The 24,863-nt window shown below is 53.6% G+C and overlaps 1 protein-coding gene and 1 pseudogene across 2 annotated transcripts; one reads left to right on the forward strand and one right to left on the reverse strand.

The window, feature by feature from the left end:
* The first annotated feature begins 534 nt into the window (after nt 1–534).
* On the forward strand, nt 535–1,199 carry LOC102976580 (pyroglutamylated RF-amide peptide receptor-like; annotated as a pseudogene).
* Nucleotides 1,200–4,350: 3,151 nt separating this feature from the next.
* On the reverse strand, nt 4,351–24,321 carry LOC114485246 (copine-5-like). Of its 2 annotated transcripts, XM_055083333.1 has the most exons (10): nt 24,285–24,321; nt 18,465–18,518; nt 15,119–15,180; nt 11,689–11,735; nt 9,884–10,065; nt 8,873–9,000; nt 8,529–8,631; nt 7,702–7,759; nt 7,199–7,272; nt 4,351–5,984 (listed from the first exon to the last, which is right to left on the reverse strand). In XM_055083333.1, exons 2-10 carry the CDS (start codon nt 18,495–18,497, stop codon nt 5,766–5,768), a joined length of 906 nt encoding a protein of 301 aa, XP_054939308.1. In that variant the 5' UTR covers nt 18,498–18,518; nt 24,285–24,321; the 3' UTR covers nt 4,351–5,765. The 2 variants fall into 2 exon arrangements, with proteins under 2 accessions (XP_054939308.1, XP_054939307.1); XM_055083332.1 differs by lacking the exons at nt 15,119–15,180; nt 18,465–18,518; nt 24,285–24,321 and adding an exon at nt 11,038–11,191 and having other exon boundaries at nt 11,689–11,952.
* Nucleotides 24,322–24,863: the final 542 nt, after the last annotated feature.

Raw genomic sequence — 24,863 nt, forward strand, 5'->3', positions numbered from 1 at the left:
TCATTTAACAGGCAGGGCAAGGTTTTGTTAAAAAAAATATATATATATACATATATATACACAATAAATAAATATATATACTAAATATATATACTATAATAAATATATATGCTAAATATGTAAATAATGTTTATCAGATTCAATTTGTACTCCCTGCAGAAATTTTAGAAATACAGAAATTAAAAAGAAGAAAATGAAAATTACCTGAATCTCATCCTTTAGTGACAGTTATTGTTGACACCTGTTTTGTTTCCTTTATTTCCTCGTTTCCTTACAGTTGAGGAAACTGAGGTAGAGAAACATGAGGTAACTTTCCCGAGATCATGGAACTCCCAAGGAGCAGAGTCAGGACTTGAACCCAGGGAACTGATGGAGCCCATGCCATCAGGTTGTTGTGAGGTCTAAAGGGGCTGGTGCATGCCAAGGGCACCCACTGTGTGCAGGGGTCTGTGAAAGGAGGGGGCTCAACAGGGAAAGAGGGAGGCAGCCCTCGGGCAGGTTTCTCTCCTGTCCTTGTGTGTCCAGAGCAGGAGAATGGAGGCCAACACCACGTCCACCGCCGGGCTCACAGCTACACCTGAGCAACTGCCCCGACTCGTCTTTGCCGGGGTCTGTGGCCTCGTCCCCAGGTGGGGCTGCTGGCCAATGGGCCGATGCTGCTGGTGGTGGGCCGGGGTCCGGGCGCCCCCCACCCACTCCTCACCTTGACCAACAGCCTCATGGCGAGCATCACGCTGTCTGACCTGCTCTTCCTGGCCGGCGTGGTGCCCGTGCTCCTGCTGAGCTTCCTGTGGCAGGACTGGTGGCTGGACCCCACCATCTGCACCATCAGCCAGGCTGCCAACAACACCACCATGCTCTGCACCTTCTATGGCATGGTGGCCATGGCTGTTCTGTGCCATGTGGCAGCGGCCTGGCCTGACGTGGCCCTCCCGTCTGGCCTGGGTGCCCGCCTGCTGCTCTGTGGGGCCTCGTGGGGCCTGGGCCTCACTGCATCGCTACCCAACTGGCTGTTCCAGGGAGTGGTCGTGGAGGAGGAGGCCCAGGCTTGCCTCTTGCTCCTGAACCCTGCTCAGACCTCCTGCTACTTCACCCTGCTGGGAGCCCTGGCCTTCCTGCCTTGCATGATGGGGCTGGGCTGCTCTTTCAGCCACCTGGGCTGGCTCCTGTGGAGACATACCCGTAGCCCCAGGGGGTAGAACATCTGGGAGTACCAGGAGAACACAGGGCTCATCCTTGTAGTGCTGGTGGTCTCCATGTGGATGTGGGGACCCTGCTCTGTGCTAGGCTATGTGGCAGCTGTGGGTGACCTGCCTGCCATGCCGGTGGCTTTTGTGGCATCCAGCCTCTGCACCATCCTGGCCTACTCCAACTGTGCTGTCAGCCCCAACCTCTGTTTCTACCTCTCTTGCCCCTTCCTGGCAAGGCTCAGGGACCTCTTCTGCAGGCCAATGGCAGCCAGGCATCCCAGGGATGTGGGAGGGGCTGGTGTGGTGATAGAGAGAATCCAGCCTGGACATGACAGGGCCCCAGGAAGCCTATGGGGTCTGGCGGGGGTCTGAGAGGTTAGGCTGATGGGAGAGCTGAGATTCAAGAGAGATGGGAAGACCCCAATGACATTAGATCCCATCCCCTCCATTTTACCAGTTGGGAGACTAAGATCCAGAGAGGGCAGGTAGCCCAGCAAAGGTGACACAGCAATTAAATGGCAACTAGGTCGCGGCTCCCATTCCACCTCGGGGCTCAGATGGATAACTATAGGCTCCATTACTTTCTAGTAGTATGACTTGAACAAGTCCCTTGACCTCTCAATGCCTCAGTTTTCTCATTTGGAAAATAGGATCATGATAGTACCTTCTTGATGGTGTTGTGATGAAGATAAACTTTCTTAACACATATAAAGTGCTTAGAAGAATGCTTGGTACTTAGTAAGTACATATGAGTGTTGGTCATTACTATTATTATTATAATCTATTTTTATTAATTCAGGGGCATTTGAAGTGAGAGTGGTAAAGGGACTTCTAAAGGCAGAGAAGTGGGTAGAGGAATGATCTGGGGGCTGATCATTCCTGGGGTCCTCAATCCTGGGGTAAGGCCTGGGGATTGAATGGGCTGCCTGGGTAGGGGCTCATAGCCCAGAGGGACCCTTCAGTTGCCTCTCCCTTCTCTGCCTGTCTTCCCCCAGCTCTGTCCCACACACACCTCTCAGCCCAATAAAGGAATATCACGAAGTAAAGTCAAAATGGAGCTGTGAGTCTGGGCCTGTGAATTTCTGAACGCCCTCCTTTCTTCTCTGTGGTTTTTCTTCCTGATGTGGCAGGGGCAGGGGCCCCTTTTGAGGCTCCTTCCTTCTCTCCAGAGCCAACTGGAGGTCTTCACCTCTCCTACCCCATCCCCTCTGAGAAGTTCCCCAACTCCATGACCTCCTTTGGCCTCCTGGGGAAAAGCCTCAGGCTTTTGTGTTGGCCTGGGAACCAGGGAGATTGTCTCTACTGAAATTCCCAAGACAACATGTTCTGCTTGGTGACAGTGTTACAGCTAAACACACACACACACACCCTGACCCCATGGCCAAAAAGCTTAGAAAACATTGGGATGAACCAAGTCAAAATAGTCTTTTTGCCACAGGACTAATCAAAGTCTCGAATACCCTGAAGGCCATGGGGACTCTCTGAGAGGGGCTCAGAGTGGGCAGTTTCCCAAAACCCAGGGAACCAGTGTTCCGTGGAACACACCTTGGGAAAGAACCCAGCTACGGTGTTGAGCACAGTAAAGACACTCGGTGCACCAGTGGTAGCGGCTCTGAGCCTCGACTGCCCTGCCAGGCAGCCTTCTCCTCCCGATGCTTTCCCACAGGAGCCCAAGGTGAGGTAAAAACGGGCTGCTGGTTATGGGAACTTTCTTCTTCTCGAGCTATGACTCCAGCCGGTACCCACTCAAAGCGGATCGGAATGCAAGTCAGAGGGGCATCTAATTATAAGGACCGTGGTGAATCAGCTCTAATTCACCATAAAATCGACTAAGAAGCAAGCAAGTCCCATACTTTGGTATAATTAGCACCAATTTCTTGTGATGTGCTGGTTGGGAAAGGCTGCCTGGAGGGCTAATCTGACAGCAAACTCACCCAGAGAAGGAAGAAATCCCCTTCCCTGTGATCCTGGTCCCTCATGGTCACAGGGACTTATATGTGAAGAGGGACAAGGAGGAAAGTGGTGTTTACTGTGCACCTAGTGCAGCAGGCCCTGTGAATGTCACACGCTTCATGCGTGCACATCTACATATCACTCTGACCACACAACAATCCTGCAAGGGAGGAGTGACAGTCCCATCACACAGAGGAGCAGTAAGTCATGCTGGGCAAATGAACTGTGTGGCATTTAGGCTGCCCCAAGAGCCCCGCTTTGGTGGCCACAGATCCTGGTCCCTCTCATTGGTTTGGCGTCGATACCCCAGGGTGGTAGGATTTCCTTGCTTATTGCTCCAGAGCAGGGGTTAGGCCCATGATGGTGCAACTGTGTGTGTGTGAGGCAGTGTCTCCAACCTGAGCAGGGCCTGGCACTAATGCTCAGTAAATACTTGTTGAGAGATGAGTGATCAGATGCAGTAAAGTCACCCACGGAATAATTTGATCATGTTACTCACCTCTCTCACCTCCTCGGTGGCTCCCTGATTCACTCAGGGTAATGCTGAAGGCCTAACTGTGGCCTGCAAGGCCCTGCACATTCCAGATTCTTTACCCCCAACCCCATCTCCTGCATTCTCCCCTCCTTAATGCAGCTTCAACTACACTGGCCTCCTTAATGTTCTTCAAACACACCTCGGGGCCTTTGCACTTGCTGCTCCTTCTCCTTGGAGCCCTCTTGCCTCAGATATCGGCATGACTCCCTCTCTCATTTCCTCAGGGCTCATCTAACTGTCATCTCCTCAGAAAGGCCCTCCTTCCCTGACCACCTCATCTAAAATATCACCCTGTCATTCTCTACTCTCTTATTCTCTTATTTTTCTTTGTGACTCTTATCACCACCAGAAATTATATTATTTACCTATTACGTGCTTACTGTGTTTCCCCTGTCCCATTTGTGTGTCTGTTGTAAGTTCCATGTGGAGACAGGGCCTATGTTTTGTTCATTGCTGCATCCTCAGTGCCTAGCATAGACCCTGGCACACGGTAGTTGCTCAGTACATTTTTTTGAACAAAAGAATGGAAGAAAGAGAGAGGAGAACCTGGACTCTGTCACACAACAACATCTGTGCTATTTTTCACAGGAGAAAGGAAAACAAGGAACTTTAGTAAAAGAACCAAATTTACTTTAGTTTAAGGCAAATTCCACACAGAGACTGTCTTAGAGACAGGCACAGGACCAGACAGCATAGAAACACCATCATCATGCATGACAGGAAGGGAAGCAGTGTCTGGCAACAGACAGGGTGGAGCCTGGTCTCCACCCAGGAACGGGAGGTTCAGTGGGCTGAGGAGCCCCATGCGGCAGGAGGGACTGGCATGCATGACCATGTGGGTAAAGGCTGGGCAGCTGGGTGGTCCCAGGGGTGAGATCATCTTTCTCACCTTTCCCACAGCAGGGGCAAGGGCTCAGGCTCAGATGCCAGAGCCCAAGGCTGAAGGACAAGGGTAGATTTGGGGTGATGGGATGGAACAGGGTGACCCTAAAAGCCAAGACGGCCTTAAGGGGTTGCACTGGTGAGGAGTGGGATGGGGGAAGCTGGGCGTGGGATGAATGTGGACTTTCAGAGTATCAGAGCTGAAGGTAAACCCAGGGCCATCTGGTCAACCCTCTTGCCTTACAGATGTGGAAACTGAGACCCAGAAGGTAGAAAGGCCTTGCTCAGGTTCCCACAGCCGGCAAGGGCTGGAGGCAGTACTTGAACCCAGGACTCCCATCCCCTATCCCCATAGGATAGAGGGGCAGTGTGGGAGTGCTGGAGCTGGGCTGCTCCTTGCCCAGGCCTCCAGGTGGGCAGCAGAGGATCGTGCCCCAAGGACCCTGGGCAGTCTCTGGGGAGAAAAGGGGATTCCTGGAGCCAGGAGCCAACTGCGGAGGTACCTACGGGCCCAGACCAGGGAGAGGCTTGTGGATCTGTGTGTCTAGAACCAGCGTCATACCGGGCTTGAGAGGCACCAGAAACGACTCTGTGCCTGAAAAGCCTCCATTCCTTGCCCACCATGTGGCCTCCATCCACTATCACAGCATCCCCTTCATGGGTCTGTAGGACTCCCACTGCATATGCAAGGGTCCCAAGGAGGGGTCACATGTTCAGGCGTTCCTGCAAACCCAGCAGCCTCACAGGGTTCACTGGAAATGGGACAGGATAGATACTGCGTGGGGGTCAGGGGCCAGGTATAGGAGTAGACACCACAGGAGGAGGGGAGGGAGAAGGCGGCCTGGAGGTGGGAGGCTTAGCCCAGGCTTCAGGGTGATATAGGAGCAGATGGGATTACCCAGGTAATAGCTCAGGTGGGCTGAGCGGGACCCCAGTCATCCTGATTAACATCTTCCTGGCTGGTCCAGAACCAGGTGTCAATGAAAGGAGAGAAGAGCAGGGGCCCAGATCCCCACCTCCACCACCCGTATCACCAAACTCTAGGGGCTTGGGCAGTATGGGAAGGAGTCTCCAGAAGCCCCACCCCCTGTGGGCCTCCCAGGCACACGTGTTCCAAAGGCTGGGCAGGATGGTCTGTAGCTGGGTCTGGGTACCCCACCTCCTTTTCTACTGGCCTAAGCCCCAGCCATCTGAGCAGACCAGGCTCAGATGTGCGTGTGCAGGGGGGAAGCAGGGGGCGTGCGGCCGGGGGACTGCGGGGGTGAGCGCGCTGGGGCCGCGGGCGGGGAGCGAGGGCGGATGCCCTGCGCCTTCATGTAGGACACCAGCTGGTCGGGAATCTCAGCCAGCACATCGCGGGCCAGGCGCGCCATGCTCAGCACGTGGTTGCCCGTGCGGTCCACATAGTCCCTGAAGGGCACAAACTGTCCAGTGGGGGAGGCAGCGTCAGGCGAGGTCCCCCTCTGGACACCAGTCCCCCAAATCTCCAGGTCTGGGATCCTGTCCCACTCCTCCCCAGCCTCTGCCCACTTCACTCAAGCCCTCCCCGTCATGGTGAATTCTCTGAGGGACTGTATGACAGTCCCTGTTGTCATTCACTCAACAGATAACTTACTGCACACCTATTCATGCCAGGAAACAATACACCACTGAACAAGATCCCTTCATCTCTGAAGTCTTGGCACCAAGCACAGGCATTTAGCAGACACTCAGGAAATGTTGAAGGAATCCCCTGGCTTCTGGAAAATGGGCCCTGCGGGTCTCCTCCCACCTCTCCTGCAGGGCACTCTCTGTCTCTGCTTTTGCTCTTCCCTTTCTGGGCCAACACCTACAGTCAGGCCCCTCTGGCTTCATCCCAGGAGATGTCTGCACCCCTTCCCAGTGCCTCAGGCTCACTCCTGCCTCCAGGCCTTTGCATACACAGGTCCCACCTCCCAGACTGCCCTTGCTCCAGTTTCTAGCTCCCTGTCTTTGGTCTCTACACCTGGAATGACCCCTCCCCCTTAATTTTTTTAATGGGGGAGGGGGTGGTATGGAGAATGTCAGGGTTTTTATTCTGAATCTCCTAAGCACTAGGGACTCAGTGTGCAAGAGATTCACAGAGGGATGTGCTTACTGAGGTGCATTCTGAGGCTTGACTGGACAGGGATTCCCTGAGGACAAAGACCTGTCTGCTCGTTACATTTGCCATCCCACATGGAGACGTTGATATTGATTCAATCAACCAAGCAACATTCATTCTTGGAAAGGGCCGCAGCAACACTAAAGACACCTCCCCCTGCTTCATGGGGTTTGCCATCTCACTTAGGAAGGCAGACGAGCAGAAAATAACAGAAGGCGCAAGTAATTAGGCCTCTGTGTTCTACAGGAGACCCTGGAGGCCTGGGGCTTAGGGAGGGCATGGCAGAGCATTCCAGTCAGGGCAACACAATGTTAGGGGTGAGTCTCAGACATGGTAGAGGTGGGTCCAGCCCTAAGACTGACTCCTGTTTCCTTCTGTGTGGCCAAGCCATTCTAGGGCTCCCAGGGCCTCCTTCCAGGGCCCCTTTCCAGAGAAGCCCCTAGAAGGGGGAGTTAGGTCAGCCTGCCTAGAGGGGCTCTTGCATTTTCCGTGAGGTGGGCAGGGTCTGGGCTTCACCTGGACAATGTCCCGCTCGGCCAGCTTTCCCCGGGAGGAGATCCGCACGTCATCACCATCCAGCTCCACCATGGCTGTGGGGGGGGAGGGGCAAAGGCATGGGGTAGGGGGACTAATTGGTGGGCACCTGGGCCTGGCAGGACAGAGACTGCCAGCCCAGACCCCCACGTTAGAGGTGAGAAAACTGAGGCCAGGAGACAGGAGGAGCCCAACCATGTGAGTCTCTGACTTCCAGCCCATGGTACCACTCCCCCACCCTCCACAGGCTCCCAGGGTGGAGGAGGGAGGAGTGACCTGGGGCCTCCTCCCCACAGCCTTGGTGTGTGGGTGTGTGGTACACACCTTGACACACCCCTTCCTGTGCAAACAAACGCACACTCATACCCTGCCTGCTCATCCAGATAGTTGCACACACCCTGGTGTGAGCTCTCACTCTTTTGGGAGGGGACATTCCCAACGGCCTGAAGCCTCTGGGGGGAACGTCTGCGGGGGTGGGGACTCACCATCGAACTCTGCCTGGCCCACGCCGATGATGATGATGGACATGGGCAGTTTGGCAGCCTGGGAGGGAACATGGGAGGTAGGCGGGGTGGTACCCAGCCGAGGGGCCAGTTACAAGAAACGGGAGATCACAGGTACGGACAGGAAGGGATGGGTCAAAAGAAGAAAGGCAAGAGGACAGGGAGGAAATGGAGGAGAGAAGGATGGAGACACACAGAGAAACACAGAAAAGGGGGAGGAGGAAGGAGACAGGAGAGCCAAGGACACAGGGACACCAGAGAGGAAGAGGGGGTGGAGAGGGCAGGAGGCAGAGGGGGAAATGGGTCATAGGTTTGCTTCTGCAAGACACTCCTGTCCCCTCTTCTGCCTCTGGACCTCCGTCATGTGGGACAGCTTTTACATGGGCCCAGAGGGAGGGCCAGCTGTGGCTGGGGCCCCCATATAGGGAGACGACCCGGTAGGGGGAGCCATGTTCCTGGGCCTCCCACTCTTTGGACCTCCCTCCTCTTCTACCTGGCCAAGCCAGGCTGGGGTTTGGGGCAGCAGCCCTAGAGATGGGTTAATGAGGGCACCATAGGAGTCTGGAGGGAGTGGACCATCCAGCATGATGAAGAGGTAGGTAGAGAGATCGCCAGCCAGATCCTTCATCAGCCAGAACCCCCTCTACCCCCAAAACCCTACTGCTGGCCCTCTAGGCTCTACAGCAAGAAGCTAGGAGTGGTCCCAAAGAGGGCAGGGAGAGGAGAAGCCATGCCCCAAGGGTTTCCCTAAAGGAGCGGGGGAGGTGCACCCCCAGGTTTCCCCATGCTCCATCCCCATCCCTGCTCACATTGACGATAGCCTCCTTGGTCTGTGCCATGTCCGAAATGACCCCATCCGTGATAATGAGCAGCACCGAGTACTGGGAGCCGTCCTGCACCTCGGCTGCATTCCTGGGGCAGGGTGGGGGCAGAGGTCTGTCTGGTGGGACTCTGGGCATGTCGTCCCCCCAACACAAGGACCCTTAACACTGGTGGGGACAGCTCTTCGGTGGGAGGTGGTCTCTTTAGGGTCAGGCCTCCCTGAAAAGCAAATCAGTGGGAAGGGACACTCCCTCCCGCCTTCCTGGGAGGACAGTGGTAGAAGGAAGCACCTTGGGAGCTGTGGGGATGGTCCAGTGACCACCATACTCACCTGGCCACATGGGTGACCACGGGGGCGAAGTTGGTGGGGCCGTAGAGCTGCACCGTGCGCAGGCTGTGGTGGTAGGCCTCCAGGATGCCATCGATGCCACAGCATGAGGGGTTCTCCTGGTTGCCGTTCTGGGGGCACAGAGGGCAAGGAGGCTGAGCCCAGGAAGGAAAGAGGGATGGGAAGGAGGGCAGCTGGGTGGTCTGTGGGGGCAGAGCCAGGGTTGGGGAGGCCGACAGGCCTGGGCTCTCCTAGACTCTTCTCTGGTGGGGCTTCGGGGGTTCGGGGCAGGGGAGGGAGCCCTCAGGGCCCACCGTGAAGGGCAGCACATGCTCTAGGTGAGCAGGGTCCAGACCTGCTCCTTGCCCTACTCCCTGTACCTGCTCAGACAGCATCCCCCTGACCCCCAGAGCCCTGGCTGCTTAGGGAACCTCAGGCAAACCCACCACCCCCTAAAACGACTGCAGAGTCTGAGCTGCTCTGGAAGGGCCAGCGGCTGCTCCATCCTCCTGTGTCCTGTGCCCAGCACAGTGCCTGGCACCCTACGGGCATGGGAGGGACATTTGCTGTGAGTGATCCAGCAACGGACTGAGTGTCCCCAGCTCATGGGAGGGAGGGAAAGGAGGTGGCCTGAGGAGCCATCTCCACAGGGCTCCCATTTCAGACCAACCCAGGGAACTCCTGGAACTACCCGCAGTTGTCCATACCCAACCCACACCCTTTCAGCCTCATTTCTGGGGCCTTGGGGAATAGTTCAGCCATATCCCCACTCCACCTCCACCTGGGTCTTGTTAGGAAAAGGAGGGCAGGGAGGGGAGGTGCTCGTGACTGAGGTGGGGAGTGGGTTTCTGGAAGCTCTGATACAAGCTCCCCTACATCCAGCAGGCAGCCTACCTCTGCAAAGACTGCACCTCAAGTCCCTAGGCGGGCAGGATGGGAATGCCCCCCACCCCAGGCCTGTCACCACATGCCCAGCCTGGTCAGCCCTCAGCCCTTTCTCCCAGGACCTCCTACCAGCGGGAACTCATGGGATACCCTGCCGTCAGGGGGTAGTTTGGCCCCGAAGCCAAGGGCGGGGAACATCTTGTCGCTGTCGTAGTGCTGGATGATCTCCCCGACGGCGGTCAGTGCGAGCGCGTAGGCGTTCAGCTGGTAGGGGCTCATGTAGTGCAGGGACGTGGACTGCGAGGGGTTCCCTGCAAGACAGGGCATGGGGACATTTGCCAGTCTGGACACTCCAAGCCACCAGGCTCAGAATGCAGAAGGGGGTGTCCAAGGGAACCCCTTTCTTTCTCTCTTACCGCACATTCAATCCTTTAGCAAATCATGGCTGCTAAACCCTCAGAATACATCCAGAATCCCACCTATACTTCTCCCCTCCTCCACAATACCATCCTCTTGCTCATAGGACTGCAGCAGCCCGATCTCCGTCTTTCCACCCTTGTGTCCATACTCAGCACACCAGCCAGAGTGAGTCTATGTCAAAACTCAGGCAGCGAATCACACCTCTTCTCTGCTCAAAATGCCCCAGTGCTCCCGTTTCACCAGGAATTAAATCTGAAGTCCTTACAAGGGCCCACAAAACCCTACTTGATCTGGCCTGCGGTTACCTCTCTCCTCATCTCCTATCATCCTGTCACTCACTCAGTTCTGGCCTCTTATCATTCCCACCTCAGGGCCTCAGCAAAGGCTGTTCCCTCTGCTCTGGGACGCTTTTCCACAGATGTGCACATGGCTTGCTCCCTCACCTCTTGAGGTCTGCTGTGGTCTTCCCCGAGCAGCCTATTGAAAGTTACAGCCTCCTCCATACTCCCTATCCCTCTTCCTGACTTGTTTTTCTCCACAGCCCTTGTCACCACTAATATTGTCCATATTTTAGTTACTCTTTTATTAATAAGAGGCAGTACAGCACAGACTGCCAAGTATTAATCCTTTCTACCTCCTACTAGCTGTGTGATCCTGCATAAGTTTCTTAACCACTCAGCCTCAGTCTCCTCATCTGTAGAATGGGGGTAAAAACAGTCCCCACCTCACAGAATTGTTGTGAGGATTAAACACTTTATTATAACTCTCCTCACTGTTATGAATACTAAGGCCCCTCCCAGCTCTGACATCCCACCACTCAGTGATGGGAGGGCCCACATCCATGAGGGGGGTTTCTGACACACCTGTGGAGTACGAGACCTGGGCATCTTCCGATCGGCACAAAAATGAGCACTGAGCACTGCTAATGGGGGTCCAGAATCCAAGGAAGGTTGTGATGTTTCTAACAGTGTAAAGTTTGGCATTGATTGCTCCCGGCCACTTGGTCACAGCCCGACACTGGAGAAGGTCAGAGGAGGAAGGAAGCCCGAGCAAGGGTGAGGACCGGAGCTCCTGGGCGTTCCTGCCTCCCTGAGGACCACAAGGCTCAGTCTTGCCTCTGGCTCTCCCCTCCAGCTTGTGGGGTGGACTGCACAGGGGCTGTGCAATCTGATCCTGTGAGGAAATACCTCTGCTCCAGGGCTCTCCATGGGCCCAGAAAAGCTGTCCTATTCCCCTAGGGAGAGTGGGTATCCTCAAGGGCAAGGCTGTGGCTCAGGGTATGTAGGCCCAGAGGCCGGATTTGTTAGTGACCATGATCCAATCTGGGGGTACCTTCGCCACCGTCGTTGCATCTTTGGTTCTCTAGGCCTAAGCTCCTCCTCTTCGGTGAGGATGAGGCCAGAGAGTATGGGAGATCTGCTCCCAGCTAGGGCCAACTACTACAGCCCTGAAAAGCCCTCCCCTTTCCAGGCCCCCAGCCCCCATCCAGCTCCTCTGCCCATGCCCCCACTTACCATTGGAGGCTGTGAAATCGATGGCCACCGTGAAGTTGATCTGGGTCCTAGAAGAGGAAGAACAGCAGGGGAGTAACCTGGACAAAGGCAGACCTGTACTGGACAGGGAGTGAGAAACCTGGCTTCAACCCCAGCCCACTGCTTGTCAGGTATGTACCCTTGGTGAAGTCACTCATCTCCAGTTCTGGGAAACTGGGATAGTATCATCAGCTACACCCTCCCCCAAAGGACTGTTGTGAGCATCAAAAGAGTTAGGCAGGGCTTCCCTGGTGGCGTAGTGGTTGAGAGTCCACCTGCCAGGGCAGGGGACACGGGTTCGTGCCCCGGTCCGGGAAGATCCCACATGCCGCGGAGCAACTAAGCCCGTGAGCCATGGCCGCGGAGCCTGTGATCCGCAACGGGAGAGGCCACAACAGTGGGAGGCCTGCGTACCGCAAAAAAAAAAAAAAAAAAAAAAAAAAAAAGAGGCAGTGTGACAGCTCTCTGAAGATGATTATGTTCTGCTGGGCACATGGCTGTGATTTCTTATTTCCTCTCCAAACCTTGCCCCTGGGTCCACCTGAGGTCAGTGAAGTAGGGTTTCCCTATGTTCCTGGTGTTAATTTGGAGTCAGATTCAGGGTTAAAACTTATTGGGCAGAAAAGAAAGACAAACAGGCATTGTGCATCTCCTCAGGGAAGAACAAATGAAGTCGTCTTGCCAAAAAATTGAACTGGAATCTAACTGAGCTTCCAAAAAATTGAACTGGAATCTAACCGAGCTTCCAGAACTATCTACTAGTTGTTTACAGGAAACACAGGGGATAGAGGAATATGTTAAATGACACCATGGGAGATGTGGCCAGTAAAAGCCAGTCTGTGGGTCTGTGGGAAATTCTGTAGGAGTGCTACTGGAAGAGCTCCCACGGACCAGCAGAATCAGGATCACCTGAGAATCTGTGAGGAGTCTCAGGCCCCCCGTGGACCTACTGAATCAGAATCCCTTGGTGAGGTGCAGGAATCTGTTTTAGCAAATCCTTCAGGTGCTTGCGGGAATCACAAGATGAAAAGATAATTAGGAATTCCCTGGCAGTCCAGTGATTAGGACTGGGCACTTTTACTGCCGTGGCAACTAATCCCATGCTCCACAACTACTGAGCCTGCGCTCTAGAGCCCGTGAGCCACAACTACTGAGCCCACGTGCCACAACTACTGAAGCCCACGCGCCTAGAGCCGTGCTCTGCAGCAAAGGGAAGCCACAACAATGAGAAGCCTGCGCACTGCAACAAAGAGTAGCCCTGCTCGCTGCAACTAGAGAAAGCCCGCGTGCAGCAATGGAGACCCAGTGCAGCCAAAATAAATAAATAAATTTATTTTTAAAAAAAAGATGAGGCAGGGCTCACCTCACCTGCATTTAGCAGATGGTCCCTATCAGAAACCACAGCCCTCTTTCCACTTCATCACAGCTGAGCTGCTGCTCAGGGACCCTTCAATCTCCAGGAAAGGTGAAGGACATGGTTAGCAGGAGACCCCACCCAGGGTCTGCAGGCCAGAGACAATCCTTCCCACACTCTTTCCCCTTCGTCTGCTGCCTGGGGGCAGAGCATTCAGCAGACTCCAAGCTCTGAGGGAGAAGGAGCCACAAGACGACAAGAGGTGGTTCTGGCCTGCAGGACTACAGCTGAGGGACATTGTTGGCCTGGCTCTTCCAAATAAAGGGTGAGGGGAGAGTCAGGCATTTTTTTAACTCCTTAAGTAAAAACCCTGCTCTGGGTTCTGAAACAGCTCAGAGAAGGAAGGGACTGGAAAGCAGCTACTTTTGTGGAAAAGGTACTCCCTGCAGGCTGCTCAGCAACCAGCTCCATCTCAGACTCTGACGTGGGGGCAGAGGAGCCCACAGCCTTCCTCCTGGTCCAGGGGGGCGGGGGAGGGAGGCCAGGCAGGAGAGCATCCCTAGACAGAGGCCTCCATCAGCTGCCTGCCTGGACACACACGTCGGCCTCTCACTCAGGTTCTCCAGATTGTGAAGACAGCAGAGGAGGAGGGCCAGGGCTTGCCTCTGTGAGCTCCTTCTCAGTGAGACAGCACCCAGCCCTTCAACTCATCCATCTCTATCACACCTCACCTGGGAGCTGCGAGGTGGGTTCATTACTATGGAAGAAATGCAGCATGTGGTGACGGAAAGAACCCTACCCTGCCACTGACTAAGTGCTGCGGCCTTGGACACGTTATGTAAAATGGAGATAATCATCTTCACCCAGCCCATTGTGTTCTGTAAATTGGAGGCACTATGCAAATGAGAAGGATAAACAGGATGGGGATTGTTTGAAAATTACCATGGAATATAAGGGGTGGTTGCTTAATAGATAGAGAGCAGATAGAGCAGTTTTGATGGGGGAAGGGAGCCAGGGCAGGGCCTGGAGAAGGCACGGAGGAGGGGCAGGAAAGCCTGTGCGTGACTGCAGGAAGGGCATGTGCTCAGGGGGTGGGAGGAGATCTCGAAACCTGGGTGCTGCAGGCTCAAGGCAGCAGGGAGCCTTGTCATGAGAAAGTAAGTGTGGCTTCTCAGGGCCTGACTTTCCCCTCTGCCCCAGAGAACCAGGTGGCCAAGCGCCCGCTTGGCTGGGATAAGCCTTTGGCAACCGCCCTGCCTGTCTCCTTTCTAGACAGGTGTAGTCACTCACCTGCCTGCACCTGTGGGCTCGGCTACCCACACCCGGCCCTGGCACCTGTCCTGGCAGGGAGCGTGCTGGGTAGGACCTCACCTTGGAGTCAGGCTCTCTTTCCATGAGCTGTTGGCTGGAGCCACCAGGCTTCTCTGCCTACCTGGATGCCGACCCTTCTGGTTCTTTCTGCTCCTTAAACTTGTGTTTGACCATCCCCTGGCTCATTTCCCAGTTCCTCCTGACCTTTGTAGGTCTCTAATGACACTGGGAAGGTTAATCACTGCCCGCCCCCCACCAGAGAGACCATCGGTATCAGAAGCTCAGAGCAGGAAGGAACCTTAGAATTCACTTAATTCCAACTCTCTGTGCAGAGGAGACTGATGCCCAGGGAGGGAGAGTGACGTGCCCAAAGTAACCCAGCAAATTCAAGGCAAAGAGGGGCCTAGGGCCTGGGCCTCCTGCCTCCTAGACCGGGGCTCTTTCCACCTCCTTAAGCCCATTTCTCTTTGTCATGGAGTCCCTACCACCTGCAGGTCCCATCTCCGCACAGGGACCTCACGGGACCCAGGCTGGCCTCCGTGGCTCAGTAGTGCCCTCTGCAGCCACTCAGGATCAGGGGCATGCAGGGCTCTGGGTGAGTTGTCTGAGGGTCTGCTCAGAGCCCATGATCGCGGGCTTCGGCCATGGCCTTGAAGAGGCCAGGTGGGGCCAGAGCTGCTCATGTCGATGTGCGGGGCCCCTTCCCTCTCCCTGAGGCCGAAGAAACCAGGCTGCATCTCTTCTCACCCTCCTTTGATGTAGTCAAGAAATGTGCACTCTGACTCCACAGCAAAAGAAAGCAGTGTGACCTTGAAAACAAAAAGAAGCTTGGTCAGCGGGGAGCACTAGACAGAGGGAGAGCATTGCTGATGGTTATGGAGCACCCAGCACGTGCCAGCATTTGCCTACTTCATTGCAAACAGTGCCCACAACAACTCTTTGAGGTACTATTATTATCTCCATTCTACAACCAAGGAAACTGAGGCTCAAAGAAGTGATACAGTGTGTCCAAGGACACTACCAGGACATGGCCAAGTGAGATGGGAACCCAGGTCTGTCTGGAACCAGACCCCGTGCTCTTGACCTTGATGCCAAACTGCATCTTTGGAAGGGCCCTGTCTCTGTCACTGGAGTACAAGGGCTCAAGCCAAGGAATCGAGTTTCCCCTAAGTGGACATGGGTGTGGAGTGTGGAGGGAGAGGGGGGTCTTCCTGACATAGGACTAAGATCTGCCAATGCTGACAAGCTCCATGCTTCCATGTTCCGCTAACTGTTAATCCTGAAATGTGTCTCTTTGGTCTGCAATTGTTTTAAATCTTACTTGTCCCACCTCATCCCTCTAGCATCTTGACCTCTACCCTCTCAGACACAAGACCCTCCTGCTAAGCAGCCTGTCCTTTCCCTGGAGGTAACTGAGCACCTGGGGCCCCCTCTCCCAAGCAGAGGTCTCTTGATCTATGCCCCTGGCAGCTCTCTGGCATCAGCTTTCCAAAGACAGGTAGCTACCTGGCAGCTCTTTATGAAAATGATTTAGGATGGTGGAGACAAGCGAAAAGGTTGGCAGCTAAAATCAATTAAATGAGCAAAGATTGGGGCGGGGAACGTTTTACCTGTGTCAGACAACTCCACTCTAGGATTTGGGGCAGCCCCTACTAATACAGATTCAGTCATCTTTATCAACTCAGTGGGAGGCCAGGTAGTGCCTCTGCTTGACAAAGGGGACGAGCCATTAGCCCGAATAATGGGAGGGTCTGTGAGTACTGAGCTGGGCCTTGGAGACCCCCACTCGTTGTGGTTACAGTGTTAGGCACCTGGATGGACAAAGCCTCCTTTCTCTAGGAATGGAGTATGACAGTGGCCTCTACTCTGACTGTGGTCACTAGACTCCCTGGGAAGTTTTTAAAACATCTTGCAGCTGGAGTGAGGACCCCAAAACAATGATATGAGGGTTTCTGGGATAGGGCTCTGGCCCTGGATTTTTTTTTTTTTTTAGCTCCTCACATGAGTCTAACCTGCAGCCAGGGTTGAACCCTGGGATCCAGGCCCTGGGATGAAGTAATTGCCTAACTTGCCTGGCCATATGGATTGACCCAGGGACTTGGTACTCAACGTATAGTCCCCGAACAACAGCATCAGAATCACCTTGATGCTGAGTAGAAATGCAGATTCTTGGCATTTTAACAAGATCCCCAGGAGACTCTGCACATAGTAAGTAAGGTATGAGAAGCACAAAATACAGATTCCTGGGCTCCAGCCTGGCTTTCCTAAGATGGAACCCCAGGAAACTGGCCTGGGCATCTGTATTTTAACAAGCATCCTGGACCCTGAGTGATTTTTTTATGGTAAAGATTGAGAAATACTGGAGCAAGGGAAAGTCAGGAGACCTCAGCTCAGTCCTGCTCTGTCCCTAACTCACTGTGTGACCTGAGACAAATCACATCTCCTCTCTGGGCCTCAGTCTCTTTATCTCTAAAGTAAGAAAGCTGGATGAGATCAGTGGTTTTCAACCGTTTTTTTTTTTAGCTGTACATCTAATATTTCTTAGCTGGGGAAACTGTTGCCTCTCCTAGGGGCATTTGGGAATGTGAGGGAGTGTTTTGGGGTCTCATGATGACTGGGGCTCTATTGCTAGCTATGGGCTGAGGCCAGGGGTGCTAAGCATCCCACCATGTATGGGGAAGTCCTGTGAGACAAAGAATTATTCTTCCCTAAGTACCGATAGCATCCCCACTGAGAAACACTGCAGCTTCAGACAAAAGAACTATTACTCCAAGCCTGCGTGTGAAACAATTACAATCAGAGAAGCAGTGGTCAGCCCCCTCTGAATGAGCAGAGTACTTTGCAGTTTACAGTCCTGCATCTCCCATGTGTCTGCCACAGCCACCCTGTGCATTAAGCAGGGGAGGGATGATGTATTAGCCCCATTTTACAGATGGAGAAAATAAGGTTCCTTGGAGGAACACTGGAGTTCCCTGTCTGTGACCTCTTCTAGTCTGGAGTTGCAGTTGGCCTGACTCAAATGGCTACATTTGGCTGTATTTGGTGATGGGGCTGTGGCCCTCTAGAGTGGGAGGGACACTAAGGGTACAGACTTGGGTGCGTTTGCACGGCAAAGACATTGGTTTGTTCTATAAATGCACTGGTGGGCTCCACCTCAGGGCCTTTGCACATGCTGATCCCTACAGCTAGAATTCTTTTTCCTCAATATCCTCAATACTTGCTCCTTCACCTTCTTTAAATCTCTGCTCAAATGTCACCTTCTCAGAGAAGCTTTCCTTGACTACTAGAAATAAAATAGTAGTTTCATCTCTCACATTCCCTATCCATTTACCTCACCCTACTTCTTCCCACAGCAATCACAACCACCTGACACACACAGGTATTTGTGTGTATATTCGTGGTCTGTCTCCCCCCCACTAGACGATAAGCACCAGGAGGGCAGAGATTTGGGTCTGTCTTGTTCCCAGCTGTATCCCTCGTGCCTGGAAAGGCACCTCGCACATGGTAGCACACAGTAAATATTTGTTGAAGAAAGGCATGAATATCCTGAAGATCAGCCCCCAGAAGCCACTGGGCCGGTATAATCCCACCATGGTCATGGTTACGCAGGGGTACAGCCCACAGCAGCTGCAAGCTCTGAATTTAATTGTTGTGCTCACTGCCATGTCTACCACCTTCTAGCTCTGTGACCTTGGTTGAGTCACTTCCCTGCCTGCGGCCTTGGTTTCCGCTTTCCTGATGAGGTGATAATAATGTCTGCCTCTTAAGGAAACAACCTGTGAAAAGCACCCAAATGGGGAATTTCCCAGAGTAAGGGCCCAATAAATGCGACTCCTTTTCCTCTTCCTTTCCCAGGAAGTCCCCATGGTAGTTTCTCTCTGGGATTTCTCATTCTGTATCACAGGGTCTGATGTGTCTCCTACACGTCTACCTTGTGTTGCTCCATCGGCCCCATCCCTCCCCACCCCTAACCCTCCAGGTCTCGTTCCCACACCCCGCAGGAGCACACACAGACACACACGACTCCTGCCACCAGACCTAGCTCGGGGCTCAGGATGTCTACACCCACGGCAGAAAGGGGGTGGCTACTCACTGTGCCAGAATTCACATATTTCTTTTTCTTCATTTTCTTTTTCGGGTTTACCACCTGCAGAAAAAAAACGGTTACCAGGTAAGAAGGAGCGTTTCCAAGCAGTCGGGGCTGGGCGTGGCCCTGAAGGCAGGAGAGAGGGAGCAGTCATGGGTGACTAGGTAGACACAGAAGGAAGAAAGAACTGGATTTCGGGCACAGGTGGGAAGTGCAGGTGGGAGGCTAGCAGGCTGTGCAGGTGGAAACTGAGAGCCTGGGGAGAGAAGCCCAGAACAACCTTGGAGCCACCACAGGCATGAAAGTCACCCAGATGACGTGGCGCTCACTGACATATTCATGGGACGACACCTTGCTAGGCAGCCTGTTGAATGAGGGCACACTGCAGCCCCAAGACTACACTGCACCTCAGTTTCCCAACCTGTTCTATGAGGGTGTGGAACTTTTAGAATTTACCAGATCTCAAACTTTTACTCCAAAGTAGCCCTCCCAGTGGAGGAGAATGAACATGGACTCCTGGGGGCCTGGGCATCGCCGAAAAATCTGGCCACAAGCACATTTCTTTGAAGTCTTCTCTGTTATCTTTAAATTTGCCTGTATTCCACATTTCCACTCTCTAATTATAACTGTTTTAATATTAAAGCACTGTTTTGTTCTCAGATCTTCCTGTGAAGTGGGCACTGAGAAAGCATCCTGTTTGTTCTGAGGTTTCATGCATAACCTGGCACACAGCCCCTCCCCCACCCCCACCCCCGTACCAGCCTCTCCAGCCCTAAGCGGCTGCATCCGAACTCCTTGTGGGGGACCAGCACCCCCTAGGGGCCAGCCTAGCAACGTCCCAACTCCTGAGCTGGAGTTCCAAGCCTTCTCCTCTCCCTCTCCTCACATCCCTACGGTCTCCAGGGCCAGGTGTGGGGTCTGCCCTCCTGTGCAAGGGGCACTGAGTGGCTCCCAGGACCAGCAGCTGTGCTGGCTCTGGATACAGTGGTAAGACATTGCCCCCATTCCTGGGGACATCGTGGTCTTTGAGGGGGTAGGAAGTGTGATAAACAGGTAATAGGTATGGGAGTGGGGTTGGGGGGTGAAGCAGGAGCATCAAGGAGAGGCATCCACTTCAGACCTTGGGGTAGAGTGGGTGTGCAGGTGGAGGCTTCCTGAGGGAAGAGCATCAAAGGGAGTCTCCAAGGCCCAGCAGGCCCCACCAGGTGAAGAAGAGCAAAGGGAGCCCCAAGGGAGGCACCAGCACAAATGAAGCCACAGAGACTGAGACAGCATGGAGGTTCAGAGAGCCTCAGATGGCATGATGGGGCTGAAAGTGGGGACAGGCAGAGGGAAGCGGACAGGGCCAGACCCTAGGGGATCCTAGAGCTGTGATGTATATGGCTGCTTACACACGCGCCCCCCTGGCCCCCCCGGCTGCACATAGACTGCGGGTCACTGGGGCATGGCACCCGTGTGAAGGAGCTTGGACTCCCCTTGTAGGTAAAGGGCCCTTTAGGATCTCAGCTGGTGTGGAGGCTCCCCACTCCCCTGTGCGAACCAGGCAGAGGCAGTGGGTGACATGCCCAGTCGGGTGTTAAGCAGGGCAGCAATGTGGTCAATTACAATTTTGGAGGAGAATTTGGGTTACTGAGTGGAGGACAGAAGGAGGCGAAAGGCCATTATGGGGCTGTCACAAAGCCCCTACACAGGGGAGACGGTGACAGTGGGGGTAGACAGGAATGAAGGGGACAAATGTCAGAATATTCAGGTGGCAGGAGGAGTAGGATTCAGTCATGGACTGGGTGTGGGATGAGGGGCAGGAGGTGTCAAGGATGCCTCCCCAGGTGCCATGGCCGCTGTGATGACAACACAGGAGGAGGAGCTGGCTGGCCAGGGGAAGAGAAGGGCTGCAGGGACTTTAGCCAGTGCATTCAGTTTGGGAAGGCTGAGTCTAAGGAGTGGCCAGAAGACAGCTGGGCATATGCATTGGACACCCAGGCTGATGCCAGGGACTGAGATGAGGGTCGTTCCTGGCAGAAGCCTGTTCTCTCTTCAGGCACTTCTGACTCTAGAAGGGCCTTCCTGAGCCCAAACCGGCCTCCCAGGGATGCCCTCCATGGTGCAAGGCCTGCCCCAGGGCTGCCAGAGTTAATTCCTTTTCTACCTGATGGCGTTTCAGATGTGTAAAGACAGCACTTCTTTTTGTCAGCGCTGCAGTTTCTCTCATTGATTGCAAGGGGGCAGGGATCAATGACTGAGAAAACAAGTCACTGAAGCCTGAGAGATCCTGGCCTCATCCGAGCCTGTCAAGCATCCTTAGAATAAAACTCCAAGAGACCTGACCCCTTCCCTTCACTTCCCTAAAAATCTCCTTAAAAGAGTCCAAAGACGGAGCCTGCTTCTCTCTGCCTGGGTGAGGGGACAGAGACAGCTCCGTCCTTTGTCCTTACAAAAAGCAAAGCAATTAACTGTGAGGATCAGGGCTCTTTCAAAGAAATCCATACACGTTCCATTCTCACAAATAGCCTTGTTCAATTAAATTCAGTGTGAATGTATAATAAGCACGTACTGTGTGCCCAGGAGGGCCCAGGCCAATGTGACCAGGGCAACAGGAAGGGCTGTCACTTTGTCTGCCCTTGGGGAGCTTCAGTCTAGTTGGAACACAAGACCTGCCCACTCGGAAGAGAGATAGAGGTTGAGGGAGTGGATGTATACAGGGATTAGGGTTCAGAGATGGGAGTCAAAGCCAGCTCTAGCTGAGTGACGTAAGGATAGACCCAGTTTGTAGGATGGTTGTGAAATGTAAATCTCCTGGCACCCAAGCGCTCAACAGATGAAACTAGGAGATAGCACTGACGTAATGCTCACTAATGGCCAGACATTGTTCTAGTAACTTATTTAATTCTCAGTGTGCATGGCACAGAGTGGGGCAAGAACTCAGCCAGGGTCGCACAGCTAATACATGGTGGAGTCAGGATATGAACCCTGGGCTGTAAATTAGGGTTATAAGTATCTGCAGTTCAGTAGGTCTGGCATGAACTATGCTGTCCATGAAGTTCATAAGTGGGAGAAAATAGGTCATCAGTGGAGTAGGACCTGAGCTAGATGTGGAAGGTGGGAGGGTATCCTGAGAGGGAGCATACACACAGGCAAAGGCTCAGCAGTAGAAAGTGTCCTTGGAGGGCAGACGATATTATCTCCAGAGAGACTGCGTGTCTTGTCCAAGGTTCTCTGGTCTAGATGGAGGTATCCTGATTCCTGTTCCTCTCTTTCCTTCCAGAAAAGAGAAGATATTCTGCAGGCCCTGAGACTGCTCTGATTAAAGGCAGAAGGCTCCTTGAACTCAGGACCTCAGATCTTGGGCCTGGAACCTTCTGATACTGTTCCCCACCTTCTGCCCACCTGCACTTGTATTCCCCCGCCTTGTTGGAAGAGCTCTCTCAGGTGGGGACACTATAACTCAATGATTTGGAGTCAGATAAGCTTAGGTTGTTTGCCTCTTGATTCTGCCACTTACTGGACTTTGGTCAAGTCCCCGCACTTCTCTGAGATTCAGTCTCCTTAACTGTGAAATGGGACAATAACACCCACCTCACAGGAGAGCATGCAAAAACCCCAGTCATGGCTCACTGTTAGTCCTCAGCAACTGGGAGCTACATATAGTGGGAACAAACCCCAGCCTTCAAGTGTCTGCCTCACCTCATAGATGTTGAATTGGCTCTGCCCGCGGGCCAGCTCCCGGTAGCTGGTGGTGAACTCCCCAATGAAGTCATGGCTGCAAGGGAAAGTTGCTGCTGAGACCGCGAGGCCCAGGCTGTGCGCTGCCTCTGCTCATCTCCCCGCCTCTCATGTCCCTTCCCCTGGCTCCCAGTTCTGCCCGGGGCCTCTGCTCCAGGGGTACACACCAGTAGAGAGGGTGGGCCCTTGGCAAGAGTCCAGTGTCACCCATGGAGCAAGAAACCCAATAGCCACCCAGCAAAGAGCAGGGTCCTGGAGAATAGGACCCACTTCTAATACTTGGATTCTTATTTGAACGAACGAGCAATAGAATGTATTTTGGGGACAACTGGGGAAATTTGAACATGAAATGAATATTAGATGGTATTCAAGAATTATTGTTCAATGTGTCAGGTGCAATAATGACATTTGTACTTATGTAGAAAAATGCCCTTATTTTTTAGACATTCCCAATGAGATATTTAGAGGTAAAAATGCCATGAACTGTAACTTAAACTACATCAAAACATAGATAAGGCAACTATGGCAACATGTAACACTTGTTCGAGTCAGGTGATAGGCTTAAAGTGTTCATTAAACTCTTCTCTCTACTTTTCTGTGTCCTTGACATTTTTCCAATAACATTTTTTGAAAAGACAATTAGCTCTAGGTCCGTCCAGGCAGCTTGAGGTGTTTTCTGCAGTGTTTACACCTTCTGCATCTCTGCCCCACAAGCATGTGTTGATGGTAAGTGCAGCAAAACCTTGTACAAAGCAGAACTCCCATCTCCCCTGCGGTTGGCTGCCTTTCGCCACCACTCTCCCTGATAGAGGGCAGTGGTTAACGTGCTGGCCGGGAATGCCTGCTGGAGTGTGATGCCCAGGAGGTGCCCCTGGGGCCTTGCCCCACCTTGAGTCCACACTGTCTTTTGTCTACATATTTACAGCTCTCAGCGTTCAGACTATGAGCTCCTTGATGGTGGGACCCAATGGCATCTGGTAGCTGTCTCCAGCTTCCCTGGTAAAGGAAAGGTATGGGGAACTCCAAGATAAGATGATGAGGTGAATCATGGGTGGAAGCCTGAAGCTGACTTGCCTGTGATGTGGTTAAAGCTAAGAGAGGAGGGGACAGAGTGAGCTGGCAGAGTAGTGTTGGCACTAGAGTTTCTCTATAGGAAGGTGTTGGCAGGTGAGCTCCTTGGAAGGAGCTCCGGCCTGATTTAGAGCTGTACTTGCACAGCCCTTCACAGCATCCACCATCCATGTCACAGACTTGATAGACACCAGTGGAGATTAGAGGGCTTAAAGCCCCTCTATGACACCCCTGGTAGCACCACAGGATGGAGGGCTCACAAAAGTCAGGAAGGATGACATACTTGGATTTGGTTGGATTTGGTTCAACAGACAAGCAGGAGCCGGTGAGGGTTCTACTAAAGTTGTGAGAGGCCTGTTCTGGTCCTCGTCTATGAATTCCCAGTGATACTGGCTCCTTGGGGGCACTTAGATCCACAGAAGAAGAAGCCCCTGGCCTCCCCAAGGTTAGGCTCAGCCCTACTCAGGCTCTGCCTTACCGCTCCGGGGTCCATTCATATGCTCACCTTTCCCATATCCCACTCCGTCAGCCCTGCTCCCCACAAACAACTCCTCTGAGGAGTCAAGGGCCTCCTGCTAGATTTCAGGGAGTCTCTGAGAGCCAAGCTCATCTTCTGCACTTCAGTCACCACACGATGCTTAGCCTCACACAGAGAACGTGGTCATGAATGCTCAGGAGGTCACTAATATCTGCCTGTACGTTAGAACATGCACATTTCAGAAAATCCTACATTCTTCCAAATGTGGGGAGATTTTAGACACCGGCTGGCCATTAGGCAGCTATTTGAGGAAAAGAGGCCTCTTACACCCCTTGCACCATGTCCTGCAGGACACAGGCCCTCTGGTGCCTCAGTGGAGCTGGGCACGGATAAGCCACCGAGGCAGTGGTCCCTCCACAGGAAACCCAGGCCCCTCACCCCCTGAGCTGCCATGGGTGGGGACCTGGGCACAGCTCTCTCCATGAGAGGGCAAGACCCACCTTCCTCCCAGGGGCTGTCCCCATCCTTGCTCACCTTCTGTCCTTCTGCCAGCTTACCTGCCATCTCGATCCCAGTCGTATACCTCCACCTTGATGGTCCTGTAAGGCAAAGGGCCCATGGTGGGATGGACTTGACACACACCTGCGTGGCCTGAGAATGGGGTCACCTGCGTGGCCTTCTCACGCTCCTGGGCCAAAAGGGGATGGAGGAACACCCACCAGGCTCCAAGGGCCCTCGGTGAAGAGGCAGCAGCCCAGGAGACAAAGGAACTATCTTGAAGCCTTTAAAGGTCTTAGGGACAGAGGCAGCTCCAAAGCTGCATTAGGACTTCCCTGAATTTCAGGGAAGATGTAGAAAAGCAGCCTCAGACTTCAGTTCACCCCACCTTCTCTTGGTCACCCCAGATGGGGCACAGATCCCAGCAAGAAGCCATACTGCAGTTTGTCAGGGGTGGGGCCGTTAGAGTGTGGGTGTGGTGCTCCCTAGATCCAAGGCCTAAGCAGGGTGGGCTCTCCTGGTGGGACCCTGGGGTCCGAGGAGTCAGTGGTGGGGAGCTACCCTGCATGTCAGGGATGGACCCAGGGGTCCTGACTCAGGATGGCCTGCTGAGCTTTTCCATGCCAGACTGGCTCCTG

This window comes from Physeter macrocephalus, unplaced genomic scaffold (assembly GCF_002837175.3).
Source record: "Physeter macrocephalus isolate SW-GA unplaced genomic scaffold, ASM283717v5 random_856, whole genome shotgun sequence".
Classification (NCBI taxonomy): domain Eukaryota; kingdom Metazoa; phylum Chordata; class Mammalia; order Artiodactyla; family Physeteridae; genus Physeter; species Physeter macrocephalus.